Genomic DNA, 24,406 nt, shown 5'->3' on the forward strand with positions numbered 1-24,406 from the left:
TACGTATGTGTTATATTTTTAGGGATTTAATGTCTCTCGTATTATAGGAGAAAATTTTATTTTCTACATATACATAAAAGTGTGTGGGATGCATATTTTTTTTTTCCCCTCTTCTCTTCACGTAACCTCATATGAATCCCACATATTTGTATGTGTATAAGAAATAATTTTATCTATTATAATAAATAGATATAGAATTTGTCTTCTAAAAGTGCCTCTGAGTCAGCGTATTCAAAGCCCTTTCTCCCCCCAAAAGCCCTCAAATAAGTCTATAAAAACCCCTCATACAACCACTTCACAAACCCCCTTCACTTCATTCCTCAAATCTCTCTCTCTCTATATCACTTTTTGTTTCAAGTCTCTTCAAAATCATTTTTTTTTCTCCTTTATAAAGACACAGAGGAGAGAAACTATGTGTCAGCTAAGTTCTCATGACTTCACCTGCAAATGCAATTCAAGTCCTGATTTCCCAATTTCAATCAAGGACTCAGAGCAACCCAACCTTCTCACCAACCCATTGATCACCAAAGACCAAAAAAGCATAGCATCACCAAATCAAGAAAAGGAAAAACCACAGAAAACCGATCTTTCTGAAGCCTTCAAGGAAGTGATTTCCATATCCAAAATAGCTTTTCCCATGATACTCACTGGTCTCCTCCTATATTGCCGGTCAATGTTCTCTATGCTCTTCCTTGGTCACCTTGGGGAGCTAGCCTTAGCTGGTGGTTCACTTGCAATAGGTTTTGCAAACATCACTGGCTATTCAATACTCTCAGGCCTTGCAGTGGGAATGGAACCAATTTGTGGACAAGCCTTTGGTGCCAAAAGATTCACCCTTCTTGGTCTCTGCTTGCAAAGAACCATTCTTTTGCTCCTCTTAACATCCATCCCAATATCACTTCTTTGGCTTCACATGAAGCAAATCCTTCTCTTCTGTGGCCAAGATGAGGCCATAGCCACACAAGCACAATCATATCTTCTATATTCCATTCCTGACCTCATAGCACAATCCTTATTACACCCATTAAGAATTTACCTTAGAAGCCAATCCATTACCCTGCCTCTAACCCTTTGTGCTACCTTGTCAATTTTTCTTCACATACCCATTAACTACTTTCTTGTTTCTCATCTTAATCTAGGAATCAAAGGTGTTGCTCTCAGTGGGGTGTGGACTAACTTCAGCCTTGTAGCTTCTTTGATCCTCTACATAATTTTCTCTGGCACTCACAAGAAAACATGGGGAGGTTTCTCTTCTGAGTGCTTCACACAATGGAAGTCCCTTCTCAATTTGGCCATTCCAACCTGCATTTCTGTGTGCCTTGAATGGTGGTGGTATGAGATCATGATTTTGCTTTGTGGGTTGTTGATAAACCCCAGAGCAACAGTGGCTTCCATGGGCATTTTGATCCAAACCACTTCTTTGCTTTACATTTTCCCATCATCATTGAGCTTCAGTGTGTCCACAAGAGTTGGCAACAAGCTAGGTGCACAAAAGCCCTCAAAGGCAAGGCTTTCAGCTATTGTGGGACTCTCTTGCAGCTTCATATCAGGTTTCTCAGCACTGGTTTTTGCTCTAATGGTTAGGAACATATGGGCTTGCATGTTCACAAAGGACAAAGAGATTATAACCTTGACATCTATGGTGTTACCTATAATAGGCCTTTGTGAGCTTGGGAACTGTCCACAAACAACAGGTTGTGGGGTGCTAAGAGGCACTGCAAGGCCTAAAGTTGGTGCTAATATCAACTTGGTATGCTTCTACCTTGTGGGAATGCCTGTGTCCATTTGGCTAGCTTTTTTCACTGGTTATGATTTTCAAGGTTTGTGGCTTGGCCTACTTGCTGCTCAGGGTTCATGTGCAGTGACCATGTTGGTGGTCCTGAGCAGAACAGATTGGGAATTTGAGGCTCAAAGAGCCAAGAAACTAACAGGAACATGTGTTGTTGATGACAACCAAGAGGTTGATGATGCAGAGAAGCCACCCAAACCTGAAAGCAAGGAAGATTCTTTCTCATCAGCAGACTCAGATGAAGATGAACAGTCCTGGGTTTAATTAATCTCCTTAAAAGAAAAAACCAAAAAAGAGACAGAGAAAGAGAGAGAGAGAATGATAAAATATTTAAGGAATTTGTCTTTAACTGTATAGGGGAGTAGCAGGTAGAGACAGAGGATAACTTTTTTATCTTACGATTTTTATTAGATGACAAGGTTGGGTTGGGAAAATTCACATGGGGCTTGCCCTCTCTGAGGACTACTTCCTCTATTTCCAGTGAAATTCAATTGCATTTTGTAGAGCAGTGAATGTCATGGGAAGTAGTAGGAAAACGTGGTGCCAAGTAGGAATAACCATTATTTCTGTAATGTACTCTTTTGTTTTTGTTATTTTTTTTTCAGCTTTATACACAAGAGACACTCATTTCATAATTCTACTTTTTACTGACTTGTTAGTTTCTTTATTTTCCATCTCAACACAATCATGTTTTGTCCTCTTTCCCCTTGTTCATGTTCGTTTCTATTTTGACAAATTATGAGAATAATAGAAAAGAGAGAGAAATATCAATATGAGAAGGAATTAAACTTATTGACTTAAGAGCTTCTATTTATGCATAGGAGCCAGCCCGCCACTAATTTTGGGCATCAATTGCACGTTGGTGTAACTTTATATATGTAAGTGGACATAAAACAATGCATTGTCTCACACCACATAAATTGAAACTGAAGTTACTAGCTGTCTTTGTTTGTCTCAATATTCACACCATTGATATTTCTGGTTTATTGCTACTAAACAAAGATGTTTGGTCCTGTCATTGCACAGCCATGAACTATGAGTTATTTTCCGAATTTGATTAGGCAATAATTTGAAACTGTTCCAAAGTAACCATCAGTTTTCATTTTAATTTTGGATTGGAGATTGAGACTGCTGTTGTTACTGTAAAGAACTAATTCAACCCAAAAGCTTAAGCTGTTGGGTGAAGCTATATTAATGATTTTATATATCTTAACACGTCCCCTCACACGAGAGCCTATTGGGCTTGAAGGGTGGACGATGTACAGGAAAGAAAGTGGAGGGCGCTGAGGATCGAATCCGGTAGACTGAGGCTCTGATACCATGTAAAAAATCAATTCAACCCAAAAAACTTTTTGGTGATGTTACATTAATGATTTTATATATATCAACATGCCCCCTCACACGAGAGCTCATTGGGCTTGAAGAGTGGACGATGCACAGACCCACTTACCTGTGCGAAGAAAGAAATTTCACTAGAAAGAAAGTGGAGAGCGGTGAGGATCGAATCCAGTACACCGAGGCTCTGATACCATGTAAAGAACTAATTTAACCCAAAAACTTAAGCTGTTGATGAGGCTACATTAATGATTTTATATATCTCAACAGTTACACTAGTTACACTCTCAACTATTGAGTTCATGATCCTCACTTTGACCAAAACTTGAAAACTTACTAGTTTTGTTAATTCAACACTTACCCTCTCCTTCTACTTATATAAAGGGATGAAAAACAAAATAAAATAAAATAAAAGACCTTTCCCTTTGGCATTGTACTTAAAAAGATCTCAACTATCGAATCTTGTTTTCCAAAAATAAGAAGGGGATCATAACAAAGCGTGGAATCACTAACAATTCAGATCACAAGATCACTCATGGGGTAGAGTTTGACCAATTGATATATTTTGAGTTTATATTAGTTCAAGGACCACATTAAATGAAGGATATGCCCGAATCTATGTTTTAATGCTCAAGTGGTAGAAATTTTGTGATGAAGTTAGCAAGTACAACGTAGTAGTCTCACCCATGCATTAGGAGATTGAAGATTGTTTTTCTGAGTATAAAAATGGTTAGAACTTGAATTTCAAGTCAAGCACACGGGCATGACAACACTTGGCAGAGTATTTAAGGCATAAAATTGGGTTGCCTTTGCCGAACGCCGGCTTCTTAAGTGACCTGACGTAGTCTACTGTCCTACCTTAGTCGTTCTTGTGCCTTTTGTGTGAATTTGTGCGTAATGGTTTTTTTATTTTATTATTTTTCATTAATACATCGATTATTTGACAAGTTCCATTTCAGCCGAATAGAATTACATGGCCAGTAAAATTTTTTCTATCAAGTTTTAACACAATTGCATTCTTAGACACTTAAACTTAATATCAGTGGTTAAATTAAAACAATTCCTGTTTGGTGATTCTGATCTTGACACTATCCAAACTTTTGGTGGACATGATGTGGTCTTTTACTGTTAAATAGAATAAGATGCAAAAATATAAAAAATATAAAAACCATTTGTTTAGCACAAAATGGGATGGGCACTTTTGTGCAGATAAGCAGAGGAATTTATGCAGATTCAGATTTTCAAAGTGAAAAGAGTATTGCAAGTTGCAGCTCAAGTTGCAAATTGATTTAATGGGTGCAACAAATTCTGATGAAGAGTCAGCTGTAAGACTTTGTTTTTTCCTTTTTTTAGGGGGTGGGGGACAAAATCTTCACCATCTTTGCTTAGCTTTGTTGCTTTCATTATTAATTGACAGTGATAATAAGGATGACACTACTTTTTGTTGGAAATCAACGTGCAGTCTGGGAATTTTTGGAATCAATGTTTCTCCTTTTTTACACCTTTCCTATTTTACCAAAATGAAAATGAAGTTGATAAGAAATATTTGATGCTTATTCTGCAACAATTCCTCAAAATTCCTTTTCTACGGAGCTTATGTTAAAGGACAAGTATATAATTTGTTTGGGTTTTGATTGGGGGAACAAATGTTAGGACTCACGTTTAATTGGAGAACGTGTAAAGAATTAATTTCAAAGTTTTTGGAAAAAAAAATTAATTGCATGATTGTTAAGCTCGTAATTTATTGCACATGATCCAATCAATTAACGGATAAATTCAAAAAGTTTTGAGTCAAAGAGTATCATGGGCCATTAAGCATGACTTGCATGCTAAAAAAAAAAATCAATTTAAAATCTAATAAATTACTACCAAATCCATGTCCAAATGAAACAACATATTTGATTGTAATGTGATAGGCAAGAAAAGGAAAGCAATAAATTGACCATTTGAGATCGAAGATCTGAGATATGTTTTAAATTATTTAATTATATATAATTACTTTTATTTTTAGATATTTTCTTTATTTGTAGCAGGTAGCTATCATTATATTTATTTTTAATTTTTTTTCTTATATTTAGTATTTTATATTTTAAATTGATTTCGTAAATGATCTATAAGAGGGTGTTTAATGTAACACCATGTTCGTGACCAATAATGTTATATCAATTATGATATTAAGCGCAGTTACAATCACAACAGTTTTTTAAATTTTATAGTAAAACTTTTTCTTTTTAATACCTTTCACAAAATCCTTACGTTTATAAAACGTCCATATTCAACATTTTTCAAAAAATGTGATTGTAACTCAAACTATTGTGGAATCATAAGTATTATTGCTTAGGGTGTGTATGACAACCTTCCCAGAATCAAATTTTTTTTTTTTTTAATTTTTGCTCCCGGGAACATAAATGTATAGAAAACACGTTTGGTAAAATCGGTTTATTTTTTTGTTCCCGGGATTAACCGGTTTAATTTTTGTGCTGGGGAACAGAAAAAAAATAAAAAAAATTCTGCTTTTTTGTTCCTGGGCACAAAATGAGAAACACTTATCTCTCTCAATTACTCTCCACCACTACCATCATCACCACTGCCACCACTATCCCGACACCACCAACGCTACCATTGTCATACCGCCACCACCACCACTACCATCATCGTCATCACCATTATCACTATCACCATCACCAACCACCACTACCATTATCGTAGCCACTGCTATCACCACCACCACCACCACGCCACCACTAGTACCGCCATCGTCGCCGCCGCCACCACCACCGCCACTACTACATCGCCGCCACCATGTCATCTCCATCACCATCGCCGCAGACACTATTGTCACCACCACCACCACCATCGCTGCAACCGCCATTACCATTACCATCACTACCGCCGCCACCACTACCATTATCATGCTACTGCCACCACCATGTCATCATCATCACCATCGTCGTAGCCACTGCCGTCACCACCACCACCACTATCGCTGCCGCCATTGCCATTATGCCATCTTTACCACCATTGCCGCTGTAACACCCCGTGTATACCCGGTTTGTTAACATGTCATCGTATTAAGCCATGCTTAATTAAATATGCGGAAAATCTTTTTCTTTTCAATTATGACGTCATTATAATTAGCCAAGTTGATTACTTAATCATTTTCATAAAAACATTGATTGTATGTAAATTGCAAGTACAACTAGATGCACTGACTAACCTCATAAATAAATAAGTGAGTATCTAAGTCACGGATCTACAACACATAGTCCGAACAATATCCTGATACGTTAATACAACTCAAATCTAAAAGCATAAAGTCAAGTCAATGTGGCATGGACAATCCTCATGCTCACCAAATAAGACAACAAACCCAACAGAGTCTCAACAATAACATCATAAAAAAATCCAAAAAGTAAAGCTAATGACATAAAGCAACAAACATAATCTAGCATCCAAACACAATCAGCATAATTAGATATATCAGCTAAGCTCCGGCCTCCTGCTGCTAGAGGTCTCAACCCCTGGGTTACCTGAACCTGAAATAAGCGCCCCAAACGTAGGGTGAGATCTCTAAAAAGAAATCTCAGTAAGACAAGGGGTCCTCAAGGATCTTCCACCCCAAGCTCACTTACATGTGCAATATAAGTTCCAAAACAGTGCAACGCAACAGATAATCATGTCATGTGTGTTATAAATAATCTACTGGCTAGAGAAATGCAGGAATACGTCTATTACCCACACAATACACGTCCATGCTGTACCCGCCCACAGGACCACCCCATGGCTTCCTGTCTAGCCGAAACACCACATACATATCATAAAGCAATTGCACTTAACAGCTCAATAGCAAAATAGTACATGAAAACACATCATGCATATAACCATCCCTCCATGGGACATGGTGGAACAAACAATGGCTAAACCGAGGACACGAAAGCTTACCTTGCAAGCTAACTATCCAAGCCAAGAGTCCACATAAGCTCACAGTCCACAAACAGCAAGATCACAATCTGTTTTAGACCAACGATCATATCAAAATTCATACTCTACAAGCATATGACATAAAGACAACGCCTCTCCTTTACGTTTGATGTCTTTAGGCTTCTCACAAAGTCATAAGCCCTTAATCACCTTGATTCTGACTTAGATTAATTATTAAAGAAGTCCACATAAGCCAATCATGGGTTCACTAACCAAGATAGCATTCTGTATGAACAGTACCGTTACTGTTCCGAAATTCCCAGAATATCCGGATATATGTCGGGGACATATCCGGATATCCCATATCCGGATATCATATCCGGATATCTATATTCGGATATCACAAAATCCCATATCCGGATATCAATATCTGGATATCATATCCGGATATTTCGCGACAGAATGCAGTTTCTGCATTTCGCGAGATATCACTTCCAAGGTTTGGTTTTTAACCCATTACTACGTCCAAGCATGCATTTTTATTCTCTTCTAGGTTCATATACAGGTTGGTTACTTGTTTAACTCATTAACATGCCCAGACTCAACCTTTAAACAAAGAAAACTCATGATCAAGGTTAGGGACATACCTAAGGCTCTCAAAACAGAACAAGGGAGGCTCTTGGAGCTCACTATGCAGCTCCCAAAGTGCTGACTACCAAGTGCACGAAAATGAGCTTCAAGATGGCTCATTTCTTCACAAAGGTTGCTTCTTGGAGCATCTACACTCAAGGAAATGGTTCCCACCACTCCTACCAAAGAACTCAGCCCTCGCACTTCCAACACATAGGCCAAACTCAGAAAATGAAGCACTCAACACCCTCACAAGACCAACTCTCACTCAATAATGGTATTTAGGTAAAGGTTTCATGAAGAAAGATGGCTCCTTGGCTCACAAATGAAGAGAGGATAAGGTGGCAAGGAGAGGGCAGCAGCTGAAGTTCAAAAAATATTCACGAAGGAGGCACCAAATAACCTAGGATCATGTGCCCTTATCTATATACAACCACTTAAGTTTTAATCGCACTGTATTAGCGCTAATAGCTACGCTTAGTATTTTAATCCCAAATTTAGGATTTTGAACCTACCCATTTTTTTAAGATTTGTCATATTTTTATTTTATTTTTCGCAGCACCTTTCCGGTACGCGCTTTTACATAGCCAATATCAGTTCTGGCACCGGTTCTCATTATTTCAACCTGAAACTTGTTTTACCAGTCATATATATTATTCTAGGAATATTCTCATACTTATTATAATTTTTCAGATACTTCATCAGAACACATTTATACCGAGGAGCAGAACCGGTATCTGCACTTTTCGTCAGAAAAGCGACTTTCAGCGTTATTAATCACTTACCATAATTATTTAAGCCACCTCATAATTATTAGGGTCAATTATGAAATTATTTCTTAATTTCACATAATTAATTAATTAACTTTCTTAATTAACGGTGCGGGTTCTTACAGCCGCTGCCACCACTACCATTATCACGCCATTGCCACTGCCACCGCCACCATGTCATCACCATCACCACCACCACCACCACTATCGCCACTATTATGACCACCATCGCTACGGCGACTACTGTCACCACCACCACCTCTACGTCACCGCCACCATCACCATCATCACCACCATCACCATCATCACCACCATCACTACCATCACTTTCACCACCATTATCACTACCATCACCACCACCATCACCGCAGCTACTACCGCCACCACCACCACCATGCCTTCACTACCACCACCACCACCATGATGCCATCGCTACCACCGCCACTACTACAACCACCACAGTCGCCGCCACCACACCATATGAAAAAGAAAGTGATGATCCGAAAAAAATTTATGCTTAATAGTGATAATTTTTTATTCTGTTATTTGTTATGTTATCAAACGCAGTTCTCATTCTCGGAATAAAAATAAGACATATTATCAAACACATTTTTTCTCACAAATTATTCCATGGCAGAGAAATAGAAAAGAATTGTTTCTTTTCAGAAATAGAGCTAGAAAATAGAATGGTTTTCATGCACACACTTAACATCATACAACGTCTTTTTTAAGTTTGCTAGGTGGTTCCCATAAATCAACAAAGTAAAAATACACAATTTGACATTTTACCTAGTTGAGGTACACCCAGTTTTAACAAAACTGCAGATGAATTATATGTCTATAAATTCTGATCTTTTGATATGTTAAACTAGAATCTTCTAGATTTTCAACAAGGTATCACACGCCTCAATTAGAGTTCTATAGCTCCATATACGCTCGCCGTAAGTTAATTTCTTAAAACAGTAAAAACTGCACAATCGGTTCACTAACATCATTCCCTACTTTTAGAACTGCAGCCATTTTACTTATCTATTCTCTCCCTAATTTTAATATCTTTTAGTAGACACCTCAAGCTTCAATGTGATATATCCTAAGCCTAATTTGGGTAAGAAATGAGAGAGATGTGAATTTTTTAAAAACATAAACTCGTGTTGTCAACTTCAGTGCGGATAGAAAAAGTCTGCATTCAAATGATGACTGGAAAGTTTCTACAACTCCAAATGACATTAAATTTTATAATAATATAGGGGACATCCTAAGCTTCAAAACAAGGTATGTTACGCCTTATTTGGATCACTGTGGAGAGATTTTGGTCTCTCAAAGTTAGTGTAAAATCATACTATTTTTCTAGAAAATTCAGCATAGTCTCCTTTGCTTTTACAACTTTTTCCCACTTTATGCAAGTGTGTTCTAATACTCAAAAAGGATACCTAATAGACCAAAAGGGTGGCATCCAAAGGATCAACATACCTTGGTGCACTTACAACCAACAATACTCATCAATTCATATTATGTCTCTTTACTCAAATTACATTTCTGTCTCACATTAATAATTCCTGTCATTACCCTTTCATACACAATGTCCCATTTATCATCCATTATAATTAAACATCCACAATATCTAAATAGGCCTAAAGTTCTTCCATCACATACATCAACATTTACATACATAAGATCTTTCAATGATACGTTTAGGATTACAACAACTAGATAAATATAACTATTACATACAAGAGCAATGTTCTTACACTAAGTCAATGATACAAAATAAGCAACTACCATGTGCATCAAAATAATATCTTAAAATGCCAAGTAAATCCTCATGCACTCCTACGTACATGTCAAAATACTCCATATGCTCGTATCTACACTAAGTGGACTTCTTGCCCAATGCTTCTCCAGCAGCACTAGTGGTACCTAAAAGAGGAGTCCCATAATGCGGGGTGAGATTTTATAATCTCAGTAAACCACGGTTCCTGGAGAGTCGCTCTACCCAATGGTTCACTCAAATGTGCAAATAGTCATAATATCCATATAGTACATCATACTAACAAATAATTAATCATTCAATCAATCACAACAGGGCCTGAATCCAAGAACATATCCCCATGATATAATTCAAGGTACCTATCATATAACTCACGAGATATTCCTAGTACCGCTCCCAAAACAAAGACAACATTATGGCATCATACCAATTGAAACTTCCAACGAAGACCTATCCAGTGGAAGTCCCCTCAAATCTATCTATTGGCTAGAGATACAGGCATACTAAAATATATACCAATCAAGATGTCAAAATGCATGACCATATTATATCACATACCATTATAGTCCACAAATTCCAACCACTACGCCAATGGGCGAGTTGTAGCACACATAGGGATTAACCCTAGGACACATCAAAGTTTACCTATAAAAGTTCCACAAGCAAATTCATAAACCAATAGAGAGAAGCTTCCAAAGCTTAATCCTTCAAGATTGGATCAAAGAGAGTTATCCTACAATAGTCATTCCAAAATATGATCAACACACATGCTTGATAAACAAAAGAAAATTACAAAACAATAACTCTCAGAAAACCCTAGCTCACGGCCATTAAGCCCCAAAGTGTAACCACTAGTGTTTTAATCCAAACTAACCAATCTCATTGCTTTACAATCATCAAAGGATTTTTCAACCATTTCACATACTTAAAACTCTTGTTAAACTTCATAATTTTTGATTCAAACAACATCAATCAATTACATCATCCATCAAAGACTTCCTTCACAAATCATCAATTTTTCATCTTGAAAATTTTCTAAGTGTTGACACCAAAATCACTTAAATTTTTATTAGAGTTCTACCAATTATTTATCCATACAAATAATAAATTCCAAAGGAACATAGCCATAAAACATCTCTAACCATACCCACCAACATCACACATGCTTTATGTCCAAATTTTCGATCCAAAGAAAATACTAAGTGAAATTGAGAAATCTTACCACCAATGAGTTCCTAGGCTTCGAGAGAATAATATATAAGTTTCTAAGCAACAAAAACCACCAACGATGGCTACTTTCACATCACAAAACTGCCACCTTCAAGCTCAAATATCTCCTCACTCACTCACTTTCTCAAGGATTTCTTTTAGGATTTTTGATCACCAAGTAATTTTGGATATTTTTCATGTTGTAACTTTCTTGATTCGGTGTCAAAATAAAAAGTTGCAAATCCAAGCTTATTCTTCCATGGTGGTTCGGCCAGACAAGAGGAGGAGGAAGAAGATGAGCCAAAATAAGCTAATTTCAAGACCAATAATGCTTAGCCACCGATTTTGACTTTTAGGTAAAGTTATAAGATCTCTAAAATTCAGTTTACTTAATTATTCTTCTTGAATTCTTGAATAATTTCTAGTCATAGGTATTTTATGAGATTCAAGATACATAACTATAGTTTAATAATGTCACATTATATTATTTAAAAGATCCGGACAATTTTTGCATAATCCTATTTTTGTCCCAAAACTCACACTAACTGAATTTTTTCAAAAATCATCAAAATTCACCAAATAATTCCAATAATTATTTTTCTTGATTCTAAACATCTCTTTCAACATATATCCAATCCTAGAATAATTATCTCATTTCTGAGTTTCTCAGTAAAATTGTACTATGGTATTTCATCCACTAAAAATCATTATTCATTAATTTTCCTGAAAATTACCTATCCACTACAACTTTCGTTCTGAATCCAAATCCAACATTATTTTCACCAAATAATATCTAATTATATCATTTCTAATTTTAGGTTTACAGTATTTGTCAAATTATCATTTTTCCCTTTTAGTATATTTTCACCCGAATTTCAAGTTTTCCACTAAATAAAATCTCTAATTCAAAATTCAATCATTAATAACGTATTTCAAATATGTGAGTTGATATATTTAAGACCTTTATTTTAAGAACCCTAACCACTTAGTGTAGAAAGGAAGTCAAAACCTTAACCACTTATTCATGATAAATATTAATTCAGTTTTTTATTTTTTATTACGTTCTTGTTTTTAGCTTATTCAATTCTTACTTTCTGCTTTCACTACTAGAAAAGCACAAATTTGCGACGGACATGTAGCCATCGCAAATTGCGACGGTCATATAATTGCGATGGAATGTTGTCAAAATATCCATCTCAATAGATCCTTCACAAAATCATCGCAAGATTGTCATAAATTCGAAGACTTTGCGACAAGTTATTGTGATGAAATTTTTTTCGGGAACCAAACCTGCAATGGTGATGAGACTATTTTTGTCAATCCAGATATGATTTGTGAGGGATTTTGCAATAGAACACTATGGAAAGTTACGAATTAATGTTCGTCGTAAATTTTGAAATATAATTAGATGTATTTTATTATACACAAAGTGTTGGTGTGATCCCAAACATAATATGATATGCAATTAAAAGAATTTAATAAAAGCGACGACAAAGACAAGATGAATGATATGAAATTGGCATATAGTACCGATCAGAGTATAAGAAGCAACAACAGACAAAATTCTCCATAGCATCATCATCTGACATGTATCTTTTGTAAATGACTTTTATACAACTGACCAGATGCTTGGTAGTGGTACCTCATTTATAGGGGCATACGTATTGGTCAACTTTAAAAGGGAAAAATTAGAGGCATAGAATTTAAGGTGTAGTTATAAGAGTACTATATGCGCAGAAGATAAAATAAGTAGGAGAAAAAGTTATCCCACCAACATAAGGTGAAAAATATGCATGAGTAGTATGATATAACACCTCGTAGTACTCCGGCATGCTAACATCATGTATAATATTAGCGCAGTTACAATCATAGTAGTAAAATTGAAATATGGCTAAACTCCTTTTAAACCATTTCCATTTCAATTTAAAATTTGTTACCGTATTAAAATTAAACCCAAAACCATAATTATAACAATATAATATGGTGAAACACTTATTCCTAGCTTTGACATATCATACAACCTTTTAAGACTATTAAATTTTCAATAAAAAACTCATTTTTCCTACTTGGGAATCAATTCCCTCAAGGTGGGAATCGATTCCCTACCCCTGTGAGTGCTAGCAAATAGCTGAATAACTTATTCTGTTTCGAGGGAATTGATTCCTTCCTGTGGGAATCCATTCCTATGTATAAAAATCATTGGCAGTAGCCAACTTTGTCTCCCATGTTTTGTGGAAATGGATTCCCAACCTATTGGAATCGATTACTCCATTATATTTTTGCTAGACAGTAGCCAATTAAACGTCCTCTCCTTTGTGGGAATCGATTCCCATTCTATGGGAGGGTTGTGAACACCGAATAAGTGAGATTGCTTACAATGTTTGAATGCAGTTAATGGGTCAGGTTTTTCCTATGGACAATAATTTGTCAAAGATTTTTGCCAAGCCAAAAAATTGGTGAAAGACCTTGAGCTTGGATATGAAAAGATTCAATCGTTGGCCCAATGGATTCATTTTTGGGCAAGATAGGTACAAATATGTGAAGAATGGAAAGAAAACAACCCATCAAGTGTTAAGCAAGATGTGGTACTTTCATCTTATTTCTAGACTTCAGAGATGTTATTTTTCAGAACAAACAACTAGTCAAATAAGATGGCACCAAGAGCATCATAGGGATGTACAATTTATGAAGCAACCATTAGACACAGAAGCCTTGGTTCATTTTGATGAGACACATCTTGGGTTTGCAGCATGCGGATCCCCATAATGTTCGTATTGTTTATGTTGGGATGTGTTTGCTCATTTCAATCAAATGGATGCTTGTTAGCCTGTGATTGTGACTTTGTACAATCCCCACCTTAGATGTGCATGAGTAGAGAGTTTTTGTTCTGTACAACCTTAATCCATGGACCTTCTGACCCAAAAAAGAAGATAAATGTTTACGTCCGGCCTTTGATAGAGGAGTTGAACATGCTATGTCATCAATGGCACTAACCTACGATGTATCATTGAAGCAAAGTTTCATCATATGATCTGCCTTATTGTTGAAAATAAATGATTTTCTTGCATATGAGATATTGAGCAAATGGAAAACATATGGGAAACTTGCCTATCCTATTTGTTTGGAACAGAATGTCAATTTTAGCTTACCGTACAGTTGCAAGGTCTTTTGGTTTAACACTCATCGGCGATTTCTGCCATGCAATCATCCGTATTGGAGAAATAAAACTGACTGCAGGATAGATGTGGTCGAAGGTCAAATGCACCTAATCCTTTAAGAGGCCAAGAAATATGGGACAGGGTGAAGAACATTCCAAGTGTTGAAGAGGAAGAGGACTTAAACAAACTTGAAGGATATGGCGTAGTTCACCATTAGAATAAATGTAGCATCTTTTGGGATTTATCGTATTGGAAAGATCAGTTGTTAAGAAATAACCTTGATGTAATACATATTGAAAGGAATGTGTTTTGTAATATTCTGTATATTGTGATGGACACGAAAGACAAGATGAAGGACACAACAAATGCAAGACTGGACATAAAAGTAATTTGCAAAAGATCTGCTTTGCATTTTGTTTAATTCACCACCAATCGGATTTGCAAACCTAAAGCACCACACACATTGAGCAAAGACATAAAATTAGAACTATTGCGAAGGGCAAGGATCTTAAACTCCCAGATGGTTATGCATCCAAGTTGTCGAGATGTGTTGACTTGAACAAGGCAAAGTTATTTAGGAGAAGAGTCATGGTTGTCACATTTTCTTTTGGAGATTTTTGTCGTGGGCCTTCAAAGCATTACCGAAGCATGTATAGAATATTTTGACCTAATTTTTAATGTTCTTTGGAGACATTTGTGTTTTTCAACTTAATGTTGAAATATTATAACATCTAGAGGCTAGTGTGTCAATAATGGTATACAAGTTAGCGATGGTGTTTCCTCCTAGTTTTTACGACTTAATAGAACGTTTGCCTGTTCACTTAGCCTATGAAGCAAGGATTGGAGGTCCGAAACAGTATAGATGGATGTATCCATTCGAGAGGTAAAGTTCTTCTTTATACAGTTAATTTAGCCACACAATGCTACATCTTACAAGTACTCAATGTTGTGTTCATATGTTTTTACGCACACTAAAGGATATGATTGCCAATCAGAGTAAAGTTGAATGCTCTATCGCTACAAGGTATCTCATTGAAAAGATCGATAAATTCACATCATACTATTATCTTCATGAATTCATATCAAGATGGAGATGAGTCCCTCGAAATTATAATGACGGTGATACAAGTGGTCAGATATCAATATTCAATTATCCAGGTCGAGTCGTGGGAAGACAAAGTAAGTCAATTATAGAAGGAAGGGATAAGCAAGTAGCAGAATGAAACACTCTAGAAAACTATTCAGAGGCTGCTCCGTACATAGAGTTAGACATCATTTATTTTTACTAGGATTTTCATGTTGCGACTGTTTATGGTTTATAAGCTGTCGCCTTTTTTTTTGTTACAGTTACTTCTCTTAGGAGGTGTGATCAAGAAATCCTTCATGGTCAAATTTTGAACTTCATCAATTAATTTACTCTAAGTTTCCAAAATGGTTACAAGAATTCTTTGTGCAAAACTCGTTAGCTGCACATAATCTTGCGTGGAGTTTATCTTCTAGAGCTGCAAGATCTGTCACCCGTTTCAGAAAATATATCATCTACGGGTATATGTTTGCAACTATAGAAGCAAATAGAAATACGTCATGTTGCAATTACGGTGTATGTAAGAACCCACACCGTTAATTAAGGTATTTAATTAATTAATTATGCAAAAATAGGAAACGATTCCATAATTGACCCTAATAATTATTTATGAGGCTTAATAATCATAATAAGTGGGTTAGAATGCTGAAAGCCACTTTTCGGAAGAAAAGTGCAGATACTGGTTCTGCTAGTCGGTATAAATGCGTACCGAAAAAGTATCCCGGAAAATTAAAGTAAGTGCATGATAATTACTAGAATAATATGTAGGACTTGCAAAACAAGTTTCAAGTCCAAATAATGAGAACTGGTGCTAGAAACCGGTACTGGCTTTGAAAAGCGAGTACCGAAAAGGTGCTCAGAAAAATATAAGAAAAATATGATAAATCTTAGTAAATTATGTAGTTTCATAATCCAAAGTTTGGGATTAAAATGCTAAGCGTAGCAATTAAAGTTAATACTGTGTGTTTAATGAGTAAGTGTCTATATATATGGCTTTTAAGGGGCCCACAACCCTAGATAACTACTTGGCTGCATGGCTTCTCTTGGAGGCTGACCAGAAAGAGTATTCTTAAGCTTCCTTCTCCATTTCTTGAGCAAGCATTCACCTTTGATGCTTGTTCTTTCCTTTAAACACTTGGTAAGGGTGAGGGTTGGCCTTGGGACTGCATTGTGGTGTTGTTTCTGAGTTGTGAAGTCTGTGTGAGGGAGGTTTGGTTGCTGACTTGTTGGTTTTGGGTTGAGAGAAGCTTGGTTTTGGTTTTTGGAGGTCCAAGTGGTGACCTTTGTGTTAAAGAACCAACCTTTGTGAAGCCATTTTCGTGCATCTTCCTTGAGTCAGACTTGAGGGGCTGTGTTGAGCTCCAAGAGCATCTCCCTTTGCTGTTTTTGAGCTGTGGTATGATCATCAACCTTTAACTTGAGTTTTAAGGCTTAAATTTGGTACCTTGATGCATCTAATGACTAAAAGATGATAACTTGTTGTTGGGTAATGTTGAACACGCCTAGAAATGCATGATTAGGTGTTTAAAATCGGTAAAAAGGGAACCTTTAAGGGATATCTTCACGAAAATGCAGAAATTGCATTCTGTCGTGAAATATCCGGATATTTGTCGAACAGATATCCAGATATTGGATATCCGGATATGCGGTTTTGGGATATCCAGATACTGGGTATCCGGATATGTGAATCTGTATATCCGGATATTGCATATCCGGATATGGACAGTGAGATATCCGGATATTGCATATCCGGATATGGTCCCGAGGAATATCCGGATATTCTGGGATTTCGCAGAACAGTAGTTGTGCTGTGTGTACAGTAGGCTATTGGGGGTTTGTGGACCCTAGGTTGATGAAGTGGAACTTCTGTATTTTATGGACTAAGCCAGAATCACGGGATTAAGGGCTTGTGGCTTTGTTAGAAGCTTTAAGACTTGAAAACGTAATGAAAAGGCGTTGTCTTTAATTTGTATGCATGTGGTACATGTTATTGATTTATATTTGGTCCATATCAGATTGTGATCTGCTGTGATTGGACTTTGAGCTTGTGGAATTGGATAGCTAGATTAGAGGTAAGCTTTCGTGTCCTCGGTTTAGCCATGTTGTGGTTCCACCATGTCCCATGGGGATATGGTATATGCATGCTGTGTCACATGCTTTTGATGTTTCGGAAATGCTGTTGAGCTATTATATGTTAGTGCCTTGTTGATATGCATGGAGGTGTTCCACCTATACGGTAAGCCTGAGTATGTAGAACATACAAGAGGGTGAGGCTGTGGGTGAGGTGCAAGCGGTGTTCCTTGTACTACATGTAGGGAATAGACATATTCCTACATTTCTCTGGCCAGTAGATAGTGATTACACACATGCCATAGATATCTGTTGCACTACATAGTTTTGGAACTGATAATGACATAAATGCTTTTTGAACTTATATTGCACATGTAAGTGAGCTTGGGGTGGAAGATCCTTGAGGACCCCTTGTCTTACTGAGATTTCTAGTTAAGAGATCTCACCCCACGTTTGGGGAATGCTTATTTCAGGGTCAGGTAATGTTGAGACCTCAGGCGGCAGGAGGTCGAAGCTGAGTTAGATTGCTGTTATTTTATGCTGCTATGATTGGATGTTGGATATGCATGCTGCTTATGCTTATAGCTTCGGTTTTATGTTTATGGAGTTTTACGTTGAGACTGGTTGTTGACTATGTTTATTTGGTGAGCATGGGGATTGTCCATGACACATAGTATTGTTATGTCTTGATTATGTCTTGAGTCTTTTGGAGTTGTAATAATGTATTAGGATATTATCCGGATTACGTGATGTAATACCGTGATTTAGATACACACTTTATTTATATATATTGAGGTATTTCAGTAGATGTCTTATTGCAATTTACATACAGGCGTTATTTTATGAAATTGATTAAGTAATCAAGTTGGTAATTGATAATGACGTCATAATTGAAAAGAAAAAGAATATTCCGCATTTTTAATTAAGCACCGCTTAATACGATGTAATGTTAATATTCCGGGTATACACGGGGTGTTACATTTTATGGTATCAGAGCAACGGTTCAAGGGAAAAGCCTGTATGTATTGCAATGATTAGGATGTTTGGTTGTGTCTGTTTTGTGTGTTTGCTCCGTCGAGTATTATTATGATAATGCATATGTGACCATATTGCGCGGGCCTGATCAACTCATAATTTGTGTAACTTGTGCAGAATCATGGTAAGACCCCGGGAGAAACCGCGAGACTTCGGAGGATCGGCCCGATCCTGTCCTGGCTGCATTAGCTGAGATGCAAGCGGCCCGACTAGCCGACCAGGAGGCCATGAGAATGGCAAACCAGGCCATGCTGGACGTCGTCAGAGAGGCAAACAGGAAGGCCACTGAGGACGTCTTGGAGGCCAACCGTCTGGCGAACATGACGATGTTTAGAGTCATGTTGGAGGAGATGAGGAATGGCCCTGATGTTGGTCATGCTCCACCGCCACCACCACCACCACCACCACCACCACCTCCACCCAGTCTGCAGGATGACTCTCAGAGTCAGATGGGAGATGGCAGTCATCTTACGGGGGCCATGCAGACCGTCCCGGTTTTTGTTGAGGATCGTGATGAGATCGATCGCCGGCTGAATGCTTTCCGTAAGCATAAGCCACCTACCTTTGATGGATCCTTTGATCCTGTTGCTGCGGCACGTTGGCTACAGGCGTTGGACAAGATATTTCGGGTCATGCAGTGCACAGATCCGCAGAAGTTGATGTTCGCTACTTACATGCTGGAGGGTGATTCTCATGAGTGGTGGACAAACCTTTCTCGTGTCTACGAGATGCAGGGTCATGTGATCACTTGGCCTATGTTCGAGGATTTTTTCTTGGGTCAGTACTTTCCATATGACGCTCAGGAGAGGCAGCAGGGAGAGTTTGACAGATTGGTTCAGGGCTCGTTGTCTATGGACGAGTACCTGGCCAAGTTCAACCAGTTGTGAAGTTTGCACACTTCAGGATGGCTAGGCCTACTCCTACATTTCTGGCTGCTAAGTTCCGCAAGGGACTTAGTGAGGATATTGCTGGTTACCTAGCTGGTTCTGCTTCTAGAGATTTTGGGACACTGGTTCAGCAGTGTCGTGATATTGAAGATTACTACAGCTCGAGTAAGGCCAAGAAGACCAAGGTTGCTGAGGCGACGAAGGTTGCAGCTGGTAGTTCCACTTCTTGGCAAGACAGGAAGTTTGGGAACAAGGGCAAGGGTAAACAGATGGCAGCTCGGCAGGCGCCGAATCAGTTCAAGAGGACTTCTGCTCAGGGGAGTGCAGCGAGACCTCCTGCTCCCAGGTGTTCGGGATGCGGGAAGACTCATTTTGGGTCGTGCTCTACCGGCCAGTTGATTTGCTTTCAGTGTGGCAAGGAGGGCCACTTCTCCAGAGACTGTCCGTCGGCGACGGCGAGGGCTACTGCAGTGCAGGTAGTGCCACTTCAGATGTTCCCCTTCCACCTACTTCGGCATCGGCAGTGCCACCATCTTCTGGGAGAGTTTATACTCTGGATCGTCAGCAGTCGGATCGAGCTCCGAACCTTGTCAGAGGTACTGTTATGATTGGTACATCAGCTATTGATGTTTTGTTTGACTCAGGGGCTACGCATTCTTTTGTTGCTACACCGATTGTTGTGGGGCTTGAGTTGCCCATGTCTGTGCTTTCTCCACCGCTGCGGGTGACCACCGCCACCGGAGAAAGATGTGATGCTACCACTGTTCATCGCGATGTGGCGTTTCAGTGGGATGGCCGTGAGTTCTCGGTAGATCTGATAGGGTTGCCGATGGCCAACTTGGAGGTTATTCTGGGCATGGATTGGCTGTCCAGATATTGTGTGTTGATTGATTGTTGTGCCAAGCTTGTAGTGTTGTCTCCGTGTGATTCCACAGCCAGTTCCTCGCCGTACATTTCGTTGCTGCAGGCTAGGAGAGCCTTGAGAGTAGGGGCATTTGGTTATGTCATGTTGGGAGGTTTGGTGAGTGGTACACATGAGGACATCACCGGTATTCCTGTGGTGAGGGAGTTCCTCGAGGTGTTTCCTGAGGAGATTCCTGAGTTTCCGCCACAAAGGGAGATAGAGTTCTCCATAGATTTGTTGCCTGGTGTGGGGCCGATTTCTTTAGCTCCATACCGGATGTCGCCACCAGAGTTGGCAGAGCTGAAGAAGCATATTGAGGATCTTTCAGCGAAAGATTTCATTAGACCGAGTGTGTCTCCTTGGGGAGCACCGGTTATCTTTGTGAAGAAGAAGGACGGGACAATGCGATTGTGCACCGACTACAGGCAGCTGAACAAGGTGACAATCAAGAACAAGTATCCCCTTCCTCGGATTGATGATCTGTTGGATCAGCTCAGGGGTGCTTGTGTGTATTCCAAGATTGATCTCCGGTCCGGATACCATCAGATTCGGGTGAAGCCGGAGGATGTCCCGAAGACCGCATTTCGCTCGAGATATGGTCATTTTGAGTACTTGGTGATTCCGTTCGGTCTAACCAATGCACCTGCTGTGTTCATGGATTACATGAATCGGATTTTCCAGCCGTACCTGGATCATTTTGTGATCGTCTTCATTGACGACATTTTGATTTACTCCAAGACGGAGGAGGAGCATGTGGGGCATTGAGAACTGTTCTGCAAGTGCTAAAGGAGAAGAAGCTGTATGCGAAGCCTTCCAAATGTGAGTTCTGGCTCAAGTCTGTGAAGTTTCTTGGGAATGTTATTTCTGCTGAGGGAGTTGCAGTGGATCCGAACAAGATTGAGGCTGTGCTGGATTGGGAGAGACCCAAGACAGTTACGGAAGTGAGGAGCTTTCTGGGTTTGGCAGGTTACTATCGGAGGTTCATCAAGGGATTCTCCACCATGGTTTTGCCATTGACTCGCCTTACTCGGAAGGAGACTCCATTTGTGTGGACTCACGAGTGTAAGGTCTGTTTTCAGGAGTTGAAGGAGAGACTGACTACTGCTCCTGTGTTGGTCCTTTCTGATCTTGCGCTTGAGATTGAGCTTTACACCGACGCCTCCGGGAAGGGGCTAGGTTGTGTGTTGATGCAGTTGGACAAAGTGATTGCCTATCCTTCGAGGCAGTTGAAACCTCATGAGGAGAACTACCCCACTCATGACTTGGAGTTGGCTGCTATTGTGTTTGCTTTCAAAATTTGGAGGCATTATCTGTTTGGTTTTTAGGTTTGTGGTGTTCAGTGACCACAAGAGTTTGAAGTACCTGTTCGACCAGAAGGAGTTGAATATGAGGCAGAGGAGATGGATGGAGTTCATAAAGGACTACGACTTCGAGCTAAGGTATCATCTTGGCAAGGCCAATGTGATAGCTGATGCTTTGAGTCAGAAATCCAGTAGTTCATCCAGTTTGTTACTTGGTAACTTCGATGTGGTTGAGAAGTTCCGCAACTTGGTAGTGATCGCACCGTGTGAGAGTGTACTTCTCGGGTTGGAAGCATCAGATGTTGTGAATGAGCTGCTAGAAAAGATTAAAGAGGCACAAGTTCAGAGAGAGTGTCTGGATTATGTGAAGAACCAAGACGGTGTGTCTTGGAATGAGGATGGATTACTTTTGTTTCAACCGAGGATTGTGGTTCCTCGAGGCCCGTTGACAGAAGAGGTTATGGCAGAAGGCCATAAGGGTCAATTTTCTATCCACCCTGGTGCTACTAAGATGTATCAAGACTTGAAAAAGAACTTCTGGTGGCCGGGCATGAAGAAAGATGTTGCTATCTTTGTGTCCAAGTGTTTGGTTTGCCAGAAGGTGAAGATTGAGCATCAGAGACCGTCTGGTGAACTTCAACCTCTTGAAGTACCTCAGTGGAAGTGGGAAGGTATTTCCATGGACTTCGTGGTGGGATTGCCGAAGACTCAGGCGGGTTGTGACTCTATTTGGGTCATCGTGGACAGACTGACGAAGTCTGCCCATTTTCTTCTAGTGAAGGTGAGCTTCACTATAGAGCAGTTGGCCAAGCTTTATGTCCGCGAGATTGTGAGGCTTCACGGGGTGCCCGAGAGTATCATTAGTGATAGGGACCCGAAGTTCACATCTCGGTTCTGGGAGGCGCTGCAGGAGGCTTTTGGTACGCAGTTGAGATTGAGTACCGCCTATCACCCTCAGACTGATGGACAGACTGAGAGGACCATCCAGACCTTGGAGGACATGTTGCGAGCTTGCACGTTGGAGCAGGGCTCGGCATGGGATAGGTACCTTCCTTTGGTTGAGTTTTCTTACAACAACAGCTTTCATGCTAGCCTGGGCATGGCGCCCTACGAAACACTGTATGGTAGGAGGTGTCGGACTCCTACTTGTTGGTCTGAGGTTGGGGACAAGGAGCTTTTTGGCTTGGACTTTGTCCATGATATCACCTTGCAGATCCAGATGATCCGTGAAAAGTTGAAGCAGGCGCAGAATCGCCAGAAGAGCTACTATGATGTCAAGCATCGTCCGTTGGAGTTCAGTGAGGGTGAGCACGTGTTTGTGAGACTTTCACCTGTCACCGGTGTTGGTCGGGCCCTCGGAGTGAGGAAGTTGAGCCCGCGATATATTGGGCCATACCAGATCCTTGGTAGAGTAGGACCTGTTGCCTACCGGCTTGCCTTGCCTCCGAACCTGGCTAACATCCACGACGTGTTTCACGTGTCTCAGCTTCGTAAGTAGATAGCAGATCCGTCGCACGTGGTGCAACCGGATGATGTGGAGGTTCGGGAGAACCTGAAGACTCCCGTCGGACCACTCAGAATTCTCGATCGTGGCGAGAAGCAGCTGAGGAGCAAGGTCATTTTAATGGTCAAGGTGCAGTGGACCGGAAGAACTCCTGAGGAGTGTACTTGGGAGCGTGAGGACGAGCTTCTCCGGCAGTACCCCGAGTTTCGACCAGGTATGTTTCTGATTTTGAGGTCAAAATCCTAAAAAGGTGGGGTGAATGTAAGAACCCGCACCGTTAATTAAGGTATTTAATTAATTAATTATGCAAAAATTAGGAAATGATTCCATAATTGACCATAATAATTATTTATGAGGCTTAATAATCATAATAAGTGGGTTAGAATGCTGAAAGTCGCTTTTCGGAAGAAAAGTGCAGATACCGGTTCTGCTAGTCAGTATAAATGCGTACCGAAAAAGTATCCCAGAAAATTAAGGTAAGTGCATGATAATTACTAGAATAATATGTAGGACTTGTAAAACGAGTTTCAAGTCCAAATAATGAGAACTGATGCTAGAAACCGGTACTGGCTTTGAAAAGCGCGTACCGGAAAGGTGCTCAGAAAAATATTTTAAAAATATGATAAATCTTAGAAAATTATGTAGTTTCATAATCCAAAGTTTGGGATTAAAATGCTAAGCGTAGCAATTAAAGTTAATACTGTGTGTTTAATGAGTAAGTGTCTATAAATATGGCTTTCAAGGGGCACACAACCCTAGATAACTACTTGGTTGCGTGGCTTCTCTTGGAGGCTGACCAGAAAGAGTGTTCTTAAGCTTCCTTCTCCATTTCTTGAGCAAGCATTCACCTTTGATGCTTGTTCTTTCCTTTAAACACTTGGTAAGGGTGGGGGTTGGCCTTGGGACTGCATTGTGGTGGTGTTTATGAGTTGTGGAGTCTGTGTGAGGGAGGTTTGGTTGCTGACTTGTTGGTTTTGGGTTGAGAGAAGCTTGGTTTTGGTTTTTGGAGGTCCAAGTGGTCACCTTTGTGTTAAGGAACCA

General features: G+C 39.4%; 1 protein-coding gene across 1 annotated transcript; it reads left to right on the top strand.

The window, feature by feature from the left end:
* The first annotated feature begins 412 nt into the window (after positions 1-412).
* On the top strand, positions 413-2,053 carry LOC133298572 (protein DETOXIFICATION 49-like). The gene has a single exon (XM_061497894.1). The coding sequence runs from the start codon at positions 413-415 to the stop codon at positions 2,051-2,053; it is 1,641 nt and encodes a 546-aa protein (XP_061353878.1).
* The last annotated feature ends 22,353 nt before the right edge of the window (positions 2,054-24,406 follow it).

The sequence above is a fragment of the Gastrolobium bilobum genome, unplaced genomic scaffold, assembly GCF_033153095.1.
Source record: "Gastrolobium bilobum isolate Gb01-03AN ecotype WA unplaced genomic scaffold, APGP_CSIRO_Gbil_v1 utg49561, whole genome shotgun sequence".
NCBI lineage: Eukaryota > Viridiplantae > Streptophyta > Magnoliopsida > Fabales > Fabaceae > Gastrolobium > Gastrolobium bilobum.

Coding starts and splice junctions, on each gene's coding strand:
- LOC133298572 (XM_061497894.1), top strand. CDS start 413: ATGTGTCAGCTAAGTTCTCATGACTTCACCTGCAAATGCAATTCAAGT.